General features: G+C 41.4%; 1 protein-coding gene across 1 annotated transcript in view; it reads left to right on the top strand.

Moving 5' to 3' along the window:
- The first annotated feature begins 2,251 nt into the window (after positions 1 to 2,251).
- Positions 2,252 to 15,110, top strand: part of MICALCL (MICAL C-terminal like) — a 59,790-nt gene continuing 46,931 nt past the window's right edge. The window contains exons 1-2 of the mRNA XM_011973038.1: positions 2,252 to 2,425; positions 3,648 to 4,923. Of these exons, the coding sequence (XP_011828428.1) occupies positions 2,297 to 2,425; positions 3,648 to 4,923 (1,405 nt within the window). The 5' untranslated portion in view covers positions 2,252 to 2,296. The remainder of the gene's footprint in view (positions 2,426 to 3,647; positions 4,924 to 15,110) is intronic.

The following is a 15,110-nucleotide window of genomic DNA, read 5'->3' as shown; positions in this document are numbered from 1 at the left end:
CACACCCGGCCAACTGGGCATCTCTTTTTAGCCCATGTTATCTGCTCAACCACTCCATGAAACTGCACCAGACAGCCCATTTTTTGGATGAGGAGACTGAGGGATTAAGTAACTTGCTCAGAGCCGGGCAGCTGGTGTGCATGTGAAGGGGTGGACTTCCAGGCTCCCCTTCACCATCTTCTGAGAGGACCCAAAGACACAGTGGGCATCAGGAAGGGGAGGTTTCCCATCACCTCTCTCCCCAGGCTGTGCCCACCTCCCAAGCAGTGGCTTGAAGGGCAGCCCAGGGACAAGGGGCGCGGCCTGAGCTGGGGCTTTGATTCCCTCATCTCCTCAAGCCTTGCTGGAGTTCCATCTTGAAGGCAGTGCATGAGGACCGCGTGTGGAGAGAAGGAGACCCCCTAGCAGCGGTGGGAGTGGGGATTAGAGAAAGGAGAAGAAGGGAGCAGCTTCTGGGTCATGACCTCGTGAGCCCTGAGGCGTTTCTGTCAGGCTTGGTTCCTGAGGTGGCCCTGGCTTCCTGTCAGGAAGTCCCTGAGGGATCCTCAGGGGAACAAAAAGGCAGTCTGTTGAGCTGAGAGGAATTGAGGCAAGTGAAGGAGTTTGATTCAGAAGATGGCAGAGAGGGAGAATGAGGGTGCAAGGAGGAAGGAAGGAAGGAATTTGGCAGGAATTTGGCAAGCTGAGGACAAGGACGGGAAGCAAGGCAAGGACTGACTCACAACTTTTGCCTTTTTAGGCTTGAACCTTCTAATCGTGGGCTGCGATGGGGGTGCAGTAGCGGGAGGCAGGCCAGCCGCCTCCCTGGCAGCTCCTTCCTGCCACCCTCAGATCAGATCTGTTTCCAGAATTACCTTTTCCCTCCAAAGTTTTCTGCGAGACCTCCCTCTGGGAGCTTGCTGACCGTGTGCATGTGGTGCCATCTGTTCAGAGCCCACGCCTGGGATGTGCAGTCACACATGTTCGCATTGATGTACGGGGGAAAGCAGGGGAGAATATCGAGAACAGTGTGGGGCCCCAGGGGTGGAGGGGACTCAGTGGAACTCTCCTTGGGATGAGACTTGGCCTGCGTGGGTCCCTGAGGAGGAGCTTATCCCTCGGAGCTTTGGGGAAACTGAGACCAGGGGATTGTGTTGCACTAAGAAGCGGGTGAAAATCTGAAGGCTAGACACCCTGGAGGAAAATCTGAATGAGTCAGCTGAGCGGCCAGAAGCAGGGAGATGGACAAGAGAGCGGACTCGTTCCATGTGGCGGTCCTGGGAAGTTTCTGAGGGACATCCCTATATGCCACCACAGTTCATGGGAGAGCTGGTTGGGCTGAGGGTAGGTACTGAGAGGGCAGATCTGAGAGGGTACATGGCATTTTACTGAATCAGTTTGAGCAAGTGATCTCAAATGACCCAATATGGAGACAAAATGTTTGAGATTTTAGATTTAAGGTTACCATGCTTGAGGGAAGCAAGGGAAGAGAGTAAGAAGGAGGGGAGGGGGAGAGGAAGAGAGTACACATATGTGAGCTTGGTTGATCTTGCAGTAGGCTACGACTGTCAGCAGACTAGATGATCTCAGCCCCCCACAGCACAGAACCAGGCCTGTCCTCAGGGCCCTGCCCCACTCCTTTCACCTCCATCTCTGAGTAGCCACACTGTATCCTGTTTGTTCCCTGACCAACAGGAGCTTGGCATGGGCCCACTCCATATCCTTCAAATGATTTGATACTCACTGTAACCTCCCTCTCTTGTATTCTCTTAAAATCTCAAATGACTCCTCCTGTCTGAGAGCCTCTTGGCACACATGTGAGAAGAAAGAGCCCATCTCATTTGTCGTGGATGTCTAACCTTTCTGGGCCCATGGCTAAGGGTCCAGCATCTTGTGGGAAGAAAGCTCAGGTGGTTTATTGACTGAGTGATTTAACACAGCCCAGCTCCCAACCACAATGGGTTTAGGATGCTCTTTGGAGGCAGATGTACATTTCTAAGAAATGTTCTGGAAATGCCCTGATGCATCTCTCAAGAGCATCCTCGCATGAGTCTGAAACATAATGGTTCTTAGACTTCTCACCCTGGGACTTCCTTTGCCCCACGGGACCCTGATACTGCTATACCCATTCCTCTGAGTCCCACACCTCGGGCACCAGGAACCTCTGAGTCAGGCTCTGACATCTTCTTCTTTCTGATGGTTTATAGAATTGGAGCTTCACTTAAAGCCTCCTCTTTTCTTGATAAAATAATAACACTTTTGTAATGAAGAGTGTGTTCTTTCCTTGGTAGGTTTGACGCCAGTGAACAAAAGAACTATGTCACCTCCAAAGGACCCTTCTCCTTCTCTTCCTCTTCCTTCATTGTCTTCTCGTTCATCTTCCCCACCATCTTCTTCTTCAGCCAGTGTTTCTGAGCATGCTCCAGATGGTTCTTCCCCACCTCAGGTGAGTGTCCTTGAGGGTCCTGCCCAGGTGTCAGGAAGCTGAGCTACCTGTACTCTTCCCACCTTCCACACTTATCTCTGGATTCCATGTGCTCGTAGGTCAACCTAAGTGCAAAGCCAGGGCCAGAAGATACTCTCTCAAGGTTCTACCCCAGCCACCTTCATGTATACCTTTCACAAAATCTCCTGCTGCTCCTTCACAGCCATCCCTGAGGACACAGTCATTCCCTCAGCAAACTTTACAGGGCTTAGACTCCATGCCAGGTCTCCATGAGATACAGAGCTGCTAGGACACCTTTCCCTTGAGAACTTGCAAAGGGCATTGAGGAATTTGCAGCTGTAGGATGGAAGGCACGGAAGTGAGGGTTCCTTTGGTAGCATCCAAGAACCTTGGAAGCAACATCTTCCTTGAATATAAAATATTATCATTGATATGCAGGCTGGACTCTTTCCTTCTGTATGTATTTATCAAGCCTCTGTTACCTGCCAGGCCTGTTCTAGACTCTGGAAAGTAGAGTGCACAAGACAGAAAAGATGGGTGCTCTGGTGAAACCCCTGTGCTATTACCTGCCCTTCAGGCACCAGAGCTCTTGAGAGGACACAGCCACCCCTAGAGTCCACTCATGTTCCCTCTTTGCCAAGGGCCAAGTTCCTGCGTGCTAGAAATAGCTACTTTCTCGATGGTGCAAGGTGGGAGGTTAAAAAGGGTCATTGGAAGGTCTTAAGGGCCATTCTTGTGCTACCACAGCTTCAGCCCAGAGGGTGACTGTCGCTTCTTACTTTAATGGCCTCCAAAGAAGAAGCCTTGGTTTCTTGGTTGTTAGAGGAACATACCTATGGGCAGATCATGCCCTTTAGTATAGACAATGACTGAGCACCCACAGAGGCCCAGCCAGCCCTACCCTCATGGGCACAGGAGCTTACAACAGCAGGGTTCTGCCTTTGCCTTCCCCCTGGCTTTCAACCCAGGTAATCTGTGATTCAGAAAAGCCTTTCATCAATGCTGATTTGGGGGTTCTGGGCAGATCCTGGTAGGACCCAAGGCAGCTACTTAGAACAAAGAGTATCCCTTTGAAATCATCTTAGGCAAAATAATTTTTGAATTTGGGCATCTGAGATGGTCAGAAAAAAGGGGAGGGGGTTGTAGATTGAGATTTGCTTTAATCATATAAATAAATGGTGAAATTTTTAAAATAACTGCTATTTTTGCCCATCCCATCTAGATGACAGCTTCTGAGTCCCTCTCACAGGTCTTGAGAGGCCATGCAAGTCCTCCCACCCCAACCTTTCAAAGGCGAGCCATAGCCCAAGGAGCACCCAGGGAAATTCCACTGTATCTGCCTCATCACCCAAAGCCAGAGTGGGCAGAGTACTGCCTGGTAAGCCCTGGTGAAGATGGCCTCTCAGGCCCTGCAGAGATGACTTCTGATGAGTGCCAGCCAGCAGAGGCACCTCTTGGGGACATTGGAAGCAACCACAGAGACCCACACCCCATCTGGGGGAAGGACAGGAACTGGCCAGGTCAAGAGCTATCTCCCTTGGCTGGAGAAGACTGGGAAAAAGGGCGTACTGGAGCTGGGAAGGAAGAAGAGGGAGGACCAGCGCTGGCAAAGGAGAAGTTGGGCCTAAAGAAGTTAGTCCTCACTCAGGAGCAGAAGACCATGTTGTTGGATTGGAATGACTCCATCCCTGAGAGTGTGCACCTCAAAACCGGGGAGCGACTTTCCCGGAAAAGTGCTGAGAATGATAGAGGAGGCCGTGTGCTAAAACCAGTCCGCCCCTTGCTGCTCCCTAGGGCAGCAAGAGAGCCCCTGCCAACCCAGAGGGGGGCTCAGGAGAAGATGAGGACCCCCGTGGAACAAGCTCAAGGGGAGCGAAGCGTGCCTCCACCCAAGTCCCCACTGCGGCTCATAGCCAATGCCATCCGAAGGTCTCTAGAGCCCCTTCTTTCCAACTCTGAAGGTGGGAAGAAGGCTTGGGCCAAGCAAGAATCCAAAACTTTACCCACACAGGCCTGCACTCGCTCATCCAGCCTTCGGAAAACCAATTCCAATAAAGACAGGGACCAGCATTCCCCTGGGAGAAACCGGCCCTCAGCCTTTAGCCCTCCTGACCCTGTCCTCCGCACCCATAGTTTGCCCAATCGGCCATCCAAGATCTTTCCTGCACTTAGGTCCCCACCCTGTAGCAAGATTGAAGATGTCCCCACACTCCTTGAGAAAGTGAGTTTGCAAGAGACCTTCCCAGATGCTTCTAAGCCTCCGAAGAAAAGAATCTCACTTTTTTCCTCTCTCAGACTCAAAGACAAATCTTTTGAGAGTTTCCTCCAAGAATCCAGACAAAGAAAGGACATCAGGGACCTCTTTGGCAGCCCCAAGACGAAGGTGCTGCCTGAAGACAGTGCGCAGGCCCTAGAGAAGCTGCTGCAGCCTTTCAAAAGCACCTCCCTGTGCCAGGCAGCCCCTCCCCCTCTTCCTCCTCCTACAGCAGGAGGTGCAGGTAAGTGGCTCTGTCCTGATAAATGTCTGCACTTCATGCTGGGCAGTTAGTTATCTTCATTGCATTGACAAGCAGGCATCTTTCACTTCGTTTTGCTTCTCAAATACTAACAAAAGTAGGAAAACCCTAAAGGTGAAAAATTTGGAAAAAATCTGAAAAAATTAGTTTTGAAATTATAGAAGGTGTTGAAAAGAGACCAATCAAGTATAACCCTACCACCACTTTCTCACTTATTTTCTTTCTTTCCATAGGAATATTTTTTAGTAAGTTGTACATGAAATTTTGTATTTTTTTTTTTTTTTTTTTTGAGACAGAGTCTGACTCTGTCACCCAGGCTGGAGTGCAGTGGCATGATCCCAGCTCACTGCAACCTCTGTCTCCCAGGTTCAAGTGATTCTCGTGCCTCAGCCTCCCCAAGTAGCTGGGATTACAGATGTGTGTCACCACGCCCAGCTAGTTTTTGTATTTTTGGTAGAGATGGGGTTTTACCATGTTGGCCAGGCTGGTCTTAAACTCCCGGCCTCAGGTGATCCGCCCGCCTCAGCCTCCCAAAGTGTTGGGATTACAGGCATGAGCCACCATGCCCAGCCTCTGTTTGTTTGTTTGTTTGTTTGTTTGTTTTAGAGAGAAAGGGTCTTTCTCTATCACCCAAGCTGGAGGGCAGTGGCCTGATCATGGCTCATTGCAGCCCCAAACTCCTGGACTGAAGCACCTGGCTAATTTTTTATTTTTTGTGGAGATGGAGTCTCAATATGTTGCCCAGGCTGGTCTCAAACTCATGGCCTCAAGCAATCGTCTCACCTTGACCTCCCAAAGTGTCGGGTTACAGGTGTGAGCCACTACGCCTAGCCAAAAATTTTGTATCGTTTAAAAGTCAACATTATATCATAGATATTATGCCAATTACCATGTAGTATACATTAATGTGATTTAATTGAATATCCTGTCTGGTAGGTATGGTGAACTATTGTCTTATTGTTTAACTTACATTTGTATATATGTTATATATGCATATATTTATATTTTATATATGGTGTTGAATGAACATCTTTATGCATATGTTTTTCCCTTTAAACTCCTAGCCTAAACACTTATGCATATTTGCTTACCAATGAAAATGTAGGCTTTTTAAATAATTTAAACCTGATTAAAATTTTTAAATTCTAAAATTAATATATCAAATAATCAGAGTAATCCAACAATATGGAAATATCTAATAAAAAGTAAAATGTATTATCTTATCCCCTCTCCTCCTTGCCAAAGTTTTAGTCTATTCCCTTAGAGACAGTTTAGCTAAACATTCACACAAGTTCTTTTTTGTTGTTGATACTTGTTTGACTGCTTTGAACAAACTGTGATCCTACCATCCCTATTGCTGATCAACTTTTTCTTTTTTCCTAAAAAGCCTTTTTATTTTCTTATTTAACTTTTATTTTGAAACATTAGTTTTCAAGTAATATATTATTTCTCTTCAGTAGTACCTTAATCAACCAGCTATATGGATTAACAAGAGATTTTATTTTCAGCCAGGTTCAGGATAAGCATGGACAGGCTGAAGTATAACTCTTAAATATGCATAACAAATTAATAAACTATTAAACTTTTAAATAAATTAAATAGATTATTTAATAAACTATTAAAAATGTATAACACATTAAATTTTATGATGTGTGACATAAGGGTATATTATGTCACACATCATAAAATTTAATGTGTTATGCATTTTTTGATAATATATTTGCATGGTTCAAAATCAAAGGGTACAAAAGGTTCAAAATAAAAAGTCCTCTTTCCCTTCCTTGTCCCTGAGCAATCCAGGTCCTATACTGGTGATAGACATTGTCATCAGTTTCTTAGGCATTCCTGCAGACAGAATTTATGAATGTAAGAGCAAATTTACATATCATATTTTTTCTTTTTTTAACACAAATGATAGCACGGCAGCATGCTGTGTGCACTCTTTTTGAACTTTTCATTTTATTTTGGAGCTTATTCCATATTAGTACATAAAGCACTTTCTTCTTTGTTTTATAGCTGCACAGTATCCCACTGTGTAGATGTAACATAATTGATGTAGCCAGCCCCCTATGATGCAAAGTTTAAGTAATTTCAAATCTTTGGCTATTGCAAACAGTGGTACAACAATTAACTGAGAACTTAGGCCATTAAGCACATGTGTGAATTTATCTCTAGGATAAATTCTTAGAAGTGGAAATACTGGAGCAAAGGATATGTGAATCGGGAATTTTGATAGATACTGTTAACTTGTCCTTCATCAACAGTGTGCTTGTTCACATTCCCAGCAGCAAAGTATGAGAACTCGATCTCTACATTTGCACTAACTGGTATGTTACTGATCTGATGGTGAAATATAGATCTTAGAGTGGTTTGAATTTCATTTTTTGTTTAACAAGGTGATTGAACATCTTTTTATATGTTGAGGAGCCATTTGCGTCTTCTTTTCTGTGACCAGTTGATTCCATCCTTTGTCCAGTTTTCTAATGGTTTGTTGGTTTTTTCTTAATAATATGTACAGATTCTTTATCAAAAGGGAAATTTAGCCCTTTTTTGTAATGATGCAAATTACAAATTTTTTTTTACCAGTTTCTTGTTTGTGCTTGACTTTATTTATAGTGGCTTTTCTTGCGTAAAATTTCTAACTTCATATAGTAGTTTGAAACATTTTTATTATATGGCTTCTGGGTTTTATATAGTAGTTAGAAAGAGCGTCTTCCAAGTTTGTAGAAGAAATTTCTCACAGTTTCTTCTAGTCTTCTTGATTATTTTCAATATTTTAACATTTAAGTATTTACATCAATAAATTTTCCTAGTATAAAATGTGAGCTATAGATTCAGCCTTACTTTTTATATGTTTCCCTGGCTATCCTAAAAAATTAGTGAATAATCTCTCTTTTCCTCTCTTATGTAAGATGACACATTTATCACATATAAGATTCCTGAACTTGGACTTATTTCCACACCATCTATTATATTCAATTTAGTTGTCTGTTATGTATCAATACCACACTATTTTAAATATCTAATTTTATATATTTACATATTTTTTAATTTTAGGTATTTTACTATCTGGTAGGAAGAGTATTCCCATTATTGATTTTCTTTTTCTAAAATTTCCTGACTCTTCTTGCTTGTTTGATATTCTATAGGAACTTAGTATAGGCTTGTCTATCTACCAAAAAAAAGTCCTGTGAATACTCTTACGGGATTGAGTTAAATGTATAAGTAACTTGGCGAGAACTTACAAAATTATGGTATGAGTTATCTTTCCATTTGTTCATGTCTTTTTTGTGACCCTCAGGAATATTGTACACTTTAGAGCATATAGATCTAGCATAATCATTAATTTTATTAATAGATGTATTAGTTTTTGTTGCTATCGTCAATAAGATATTTTCCAGTTTATCTTTCTACTGTTGTTTGTATATATGAAAGTTATTGATTTTTGTGTAGTAATTTTGTACTTATCGGTTTTATTACATTCTCTTTGTTGTAAAAGTTTTTCAATGGATTCCCCTGAGTTCCCCCATATATACAATCATAACAACTGCAAATTATACCTTTACTTTTTGCTTTTAAATTGTATACCTCTTATTTATCTTGTCTCGCTGGTTTCTTTTGTTTCTAAAATCTCCAGAACAATGTTAAATAACAGTAGTGATAATTATTTCCTTAATATATTCCTACTCATAATGAGAATGCTGCTGGTATTTTTCCCATTTAAGCATGATAACTGGCTTCTGGATTGACTGAGATATATTTTATCATTTTGAGGAAATAGCAATCTAGTTCTATTTTGGTGAGAATATTTTTAATCACAGATGGATGTTGAATTTTGTCAAATGTCTTTTCAGCATCTTTTGAGATGTCTGATTTTTTCCTCCTTAATTTGATTAATATTATGAATTATACAGTAGATTTATGGATATTGAACCATCCTTGCATTGCTGAGATAAATACCACTTGGTCATGATGTGTTATTACTTTGTCTTATTACTTTATATGATGTCTTATTACTTTTTCATTATGTTTGATAATTTATTTAACATTTTGCATTAAATTCATAGGTAATATTGGCCTACAGTTCATTGATATCACATTTATATGATTTCTGTATGTGCTAATTACAATAAGTTAGGGTAAATGTATTTTCCTGCTTTGATTAGCATGGAGAGCCACATTCATTTATATTCATCAGAAAATAGTATGACTTCCTTGCCTTGGAACAGACTGGGAATGTACAGAATGGAATTAGCTTGGAGTTAGTCAGCTCTGGAAGTAGTGCCTGCCACCTCTCTTAGAAGAGTTTTGTGTTTCTCTCAAGTGTTCTTAGGTCAGTATCCTAAGAAAGTAAAGATTTTACCTAACCTATCAGATTAGACCCATCAGTCTTTTTTTTTAATTTCCTTGCTCAGTCCACCAAACACACACTCACATATATGCACTGACACTGTTGCCTCCACATTGAACTTGGGAGTGCATACTTCCATGCAATGGAGAGAGAAAACAGTATCATGCTCATTCAAATTGAAGTACCTAAAAGTTATTATCATTTGAATAAGAGCCAGGCTGAAATTAACTTGTTTGTATTTTTACAAGACAACTTTCCAATTAAATTAATGGTGTACATAAACTTGGCGTATTTGAATGACTTGGAGTCATAAACTAATTTCAGGTACTTATCAGTGGTCATTTTATAGAAACAATTTTAATGCTAGTTATCATTCTTGTGTATAATTAAAGAACATGCCCTGAGAACCTTCTTTAATTTTTTGCATAAACATTTTTATTGCAGTATTACGTGCATACAGTAACATCTGCAAAGGTTAAGCCTACAGCTGATGAATTTTTGCAAAGTGCGCATTTGTGTAATTTTCTCTGAGATCAAGCTATAGAATGTTATCAGCACCCAAAAGACTCCCTCATGCTTTCTCCCCATTATATGCCCTGCCCAGCAAAGGTACTTATCATCTGCCTCTTATCATCTTAGATTACTCTTGCAGTTTTTGTTTTGTTTTGTTTTACTTTACAAAAATTGAATCATTCAGTAATGTGGTAGGCAGAATTCTAAAAGGACCCCATGCTTCCTGCTCCCTAGTGTGCTTGCTGTGTAGAATCTAGTCCTCTGGACTGGGCACAGTGGCTCACAAATTTAATCCCAGCACTTTGGGAGGCTGAGGCAGGTGGATCACCTGAGGTCAGGAGTTCAAGACCAGCCTGGCAAACATGGCAAAAATCTGCCTCTACTAAAATTACAAAAATTATCTGGGCATGGTGGCAGGCGCTGTAATCCCAGCTACTCAGGAGGCTGAGGCAGGAGAATTGATTGAACCCAGGAGGCAGAATTTGCAGTGAACTGAGATCACACCATTGCACTCCAGCCTGGGCAACAAGAGCAAAACTCCATCTCAAAAAAAAAAAAAAAAAAAAAACTAATCCTCTGGAATATGGTGGGAACATAAATATGATGGATTTCATTTCATCCCATGATGAAGTTAGGGGATTATGCAAATATAATTAAGCCCCAAAACAATTCACTTTGAGATAATCAAAAGAGAGATTGTCCTGGGTAGGCCTAAGTCAATCAGGTGAGCCCTTAACAAGGACTTCCTGAAGTCAGAGACTGGATTCATAGCTTGAGAGAGATATGTTCCTCTTGGCCTTGAAGAAGTAGTAAATTTGCCATGGTATGGGAGGGCCTATGAACAAGAGGCCTCTAGGAGCTGAGACTGACCTCCAGCTGACAAGCAGCAAGAAAACAGACCCTGTACCCTCCAACCACTAGGAACCGAATTCTGCCAACAAACTGAATGTGCTTGGAAGAGGACCCTGAGATATAGATGAGACCTGCAGCCCAGCTGACACTTTAATTGCAGCCTTGTAAGACCCTGAGCAAAGGGCCCCATTGAGCCATGCCTGGACTTCCAACCTACAGAACTGTAAGATAATAAAAGGGTGTTGTTGTAAACCTGCCAAACTGGTGGGAATTGGTTCCACAACAATAGAAAAACCCATACAAGTATATACTCTTTTGTACCTGGCTTCTTTCATTAAACATTCTGTATTAGTCTGTTTTGACACTGCTGATAAAGACATACCTGAGACTGGGAAGAAAATGAAGTTTAATTGGACTTACAGTTCCACATGGCTGCGGAGGCCTCAGAATCATGGCAGGAGGCAAAAGGCACTTCTTACGTGGCAGTGGCAAGAGAAAATGAGGAAGATGAAAAAGCGTAAACCCCTAATAAAACCATCAGATCTCATGAGACTTATTCACTATCACGAGAATAGCACAGGAAAAACTGGCCCCCATGATTCAATTACCCATCCCTGGGTCCTTCCCACAACACATGGGAATTCTGGGAGATACAATTCAAGTTGAGATTTGGGTGGGTACACAGCCAAACCATATCACATTCTTTGGGGGATATTTATCCATGTTGTTATGTGCAGAAGTGGTTTGTTCTTTTCCATTGCTCCATTTTATTCCATTGTATGACTATGTGCCTTCTGTTTTTGGGTATTGAGGTTGTTTTCAGTTGTTTTGATTGTGAATAATGCTGCTTTGAGCACTCTTATACGTGCGTATTTTTGGTGCACATATGTACTTGTGTCTGTTGAGTATTGCCAAAGATAAATAAAGCTAGACACTGGTTAAAACGGTAAGGGCAGATTTTAATCAGTAACATGCTATTGCAATAAGGTAGAGGTTCCAGTGTAAACTGAGCTCAACTTCAATTTCTACAGAAGCGACTGAGTGTTTTATAGGGAGAAGGAGGGCGTAAGGAGGTGGTCAGGGCTCAGTAGAGTCAGGGAAGTGAAAAATCACAAAGGGCTGGTCAGTGGCCATGCGGGTTAGGCCAGCTGCATCTGTTAGCTGGCAGTTAACAAAGTCAGAATTCTGTCTTTCCACAGAGACTGGGAGACAGTGGCCCTATCCTTCCTGATGATTACATTTCAAAGGAATGGTTTATCAGGTCCTTGAGAAAGACACTCCTGAGTTGTAGGAGATACGCATGTGTCTCAAAGGGACAGAGGAAGGATTCACAGTTGTAAGCTTTTTATTTAATAAATGTTCTGAGAACGAGTGACAGTGGTGCCTGTCATCACGTGTTGGCTAAAACAAGCAGTCCATTATTTTGGCAACCTTAAGTTTTCTTAGGCAGGCACTTCAAGGGAGGTTATGGCCATCTTAGTGATTGGATCTTGAGCTTTCAGAAACTATGTTAGTGTTTGTTTAAGCCTTTTAATGTGGAGAGACAAGGGATGGACAAAATCACTTATGTCGAGAGTCTGTTCTTTTCATAGGCCAAGGTGAGGCCTAGTTAAGAAGAGGATCAGAGGAACCTGGCTCGGGTTTGGTTAAGAAAAGAACATTAGCATATACCTGAGGGTGGAATTGCTATGTCATAGGGTAGGTATGTATGATAGTTTTAGTAGATACTATCAAACAGTTTTGCAAAGTGATTGTACCAATGTATATACTCTCAGCAAGGAATGAGAGCTCCCCTTGCTCCACATCCTTGTCAACACTTGATAGTCTCCACTTTGTTTTGTTTTGCTGATATTGCTATTATTACAGGTGTACAGTGGTATCTCATTATGGTGTTAATTTGCATTTACCTGATAATGATTTTGTATAACTTTTCACATGCTTATTTAGATATTCTTCTGTATGAAGTCTCTAGTGAAGTCTTTTGCCCATACTTTTATTGTGTTGTCTTCTACTCTTTGGCTCCCTTTTTTACTCTCTAATGATGTCTTTGAATAAACAGAAGTACTTTTTTTTTAAGAGACGGTATCTCTAATAAAAGCCTGGGAATGCAGTGGCACAATCATAATGCACAGAAGCCTCAAACTTTTGGCTTCAAGCAATCCCCCACTCTGACCTCCCAAGTAGCAGGGATTACAGGCAATGCCACTGCACCCAGCGAGAAGTATTTATCTAAATAAAGCCAAACTTACCAATACTTTCTGTATTAGTTCTCACACTGCTATGAAGAAATACCTGACACTGGATAATTTATAAAGGAAAGCAATTTAATCGAATCACAGTTCCACATTGCCAGGGAGGCCTCAGGAAATTTACAATCATGGTGGAAAGCACCTCTTCACAAGGCAGCAGGACAGAGTGGGTGCAAGTAGGGGAAATGCCAGACACTTATAAAACCATCAGGTCTGTGAGACTCACTCATTATCACAAAAACAGCATGAGGGAAACTGCCTCCATGATTCAATTACCTCCACCAGGTCCCACCCTTGATACGTGGGGATTATGGAGATTACAATTCAAGGTGAGATTTGGGTGGGGACATGGAGCCAAACAATATCACTTTCCTTTATTGCTGTTGATGTTTGCATCCTGTTTATGAAATCTTTCCCTACTCCAAGGTCATGTAGATGTTCTCTCTTACTTTCTAGAACTGTGCTGTCCAAATATAGTAGCCACTATTTCATACTTGAGTTGTAACTAGTGTGAATGAGAAACTGAATTTTTAATTTTTAAAATTTTAATTAATTTAAATTTAAAAACTGAAGCAGTGTAAAATGATTTTATATTAAACACAACTTTAGTAGGGTTACATTTCACTTTAACCATTTAAATGTATCATCTGAACAGAGACATACTGTAAGTGTAAAATATGCATCAGATTCTGAAGACTTAGTATGAATGAAATAATGTAAAACATCTCACTAATCATTCTTGGCTCAGTGCAGTGGCTCGTGCCAAATGATGTTGCATAACTTTTCACATGCTTATTTAGATATTCTTCTGTAAGAAGTCTCTATTGAAGTCTTTTGCCCATGCTTTTATTGTGTTATTGGCCCTTTCATCATTGATTTGTAATCTGTATAGATTCTAGATATAAGTCCTTTGTCAGATATATGCACTTTGAGAGGCTGAGGAAGAGGATTGCTTGAGTCCAGGAGTTCAAGACCAGTCTGGGCAACATAGGGAAACCCTGTCTCTGTAAAAACTAAAAACATTAGCCAGACATGTTGACACATGCTCATAGTCCCACCTACTCGGCAGGTGGGAGGATCACTTAAGACCAGGAGGTTGAGGTTCAGTGAGCCACGATTGCACCACTGCACTCCAGCCTGGGCAAGAGATCAATACTGGTCACAAACCAATAAACAAATAAATAAATAAAACAAGTTGAAATAATAAGATTTTTGAAATTGGGGATAAATAAAATATATTAAAATTAATTTTATTTTTTAAATATTTTTAATGTGGCTATTATAAAATTTTAAATTATATGCATGACTTGTATTATAATTCTATTGGACAACACTGTTACAGAAGCCTTATTATTTTTCCTTTCACAGTCATATCTATGATGAAACTAGGATAGATTTTTGGATATTCTGTGAGGTTAGGTTAAAGTTTACTTTCTTCCATGTTGTTATCCAATCAATTAAGCAGCATTTATTAAAAAGGCCATTCTTAAGCAAGGCATGTGGCTCACACCTGTAATCCCAGCACTTTGGGAGGCTGAGGCAGGCAGATCACCTGAGGTCGACAGTTTGAGACCAGCCTGACCAATGTGGAGAAATCCCATCTCTACTAAAAATACAAAACAAATTAGCCAGGCGTGGTGGTGCATGCCTGTAATCCCAGCTACTTAGGAGGCTGAGGCAGGAGAATCACTTGAATTCAGGAGGCCGAGGTTGTGGTGAGCCAAGACTGCACCATTGCTCTCCAGCCTGGGCAACAAGACTGAAACTCTGTCTCAAAAAGAAAAAAAAAAGAAAACACACACACACACACACACACACACACAGACAGAAAAAAAAATAATTCTCCTCCCACTGTATTACAGTGACAGTTTTGTTATAAATTAGGCAGCCTGTTTTGGGGCCTTGTTTTCTGTTTCGTTGGTTGGTTTGTCTGACCTTGTTCCCGAATCACACTGTTTTCATTATGTGGTTTTATAATAAATCATCGTAGTCTAGAGTAAATCCTTCATTTTGTCCTTCTTCAACATTGCCTTAGTATTATTAGCCTTTTGCATTGCCATGTGACTTATGGAATGAATTCATCAATTTCTACAACATTTGCTGGGAATTTGAATGGGATTGTATTCAATCTATAGCTAAATTTGGGGAGAATTAACATCTTTGCAATACAGTAGTTTCCCCCTTATTTGCAGGGGGTATGTTCC

This window comes from Mandrillus leucophaeus, unplaced genomic scaffold, assembly GCF_000951045.1.
Source record: "Mandrillus leucophaeus isolate KB7577 unplaced genomic scaffold, Mleu.le_1.0 Scaffold1332, whole genome shotgun sequence".
Classification (NCBI taxonomy): Eukaryota; Metazoa; Chordata; class Mammalia; order Primates; family Cercopithecidae; genus Mandrillus; species Mandrillus leucophaeus.
This window is presented reverse-complemented; position numbering and strand designations above follow the sequence as displayed.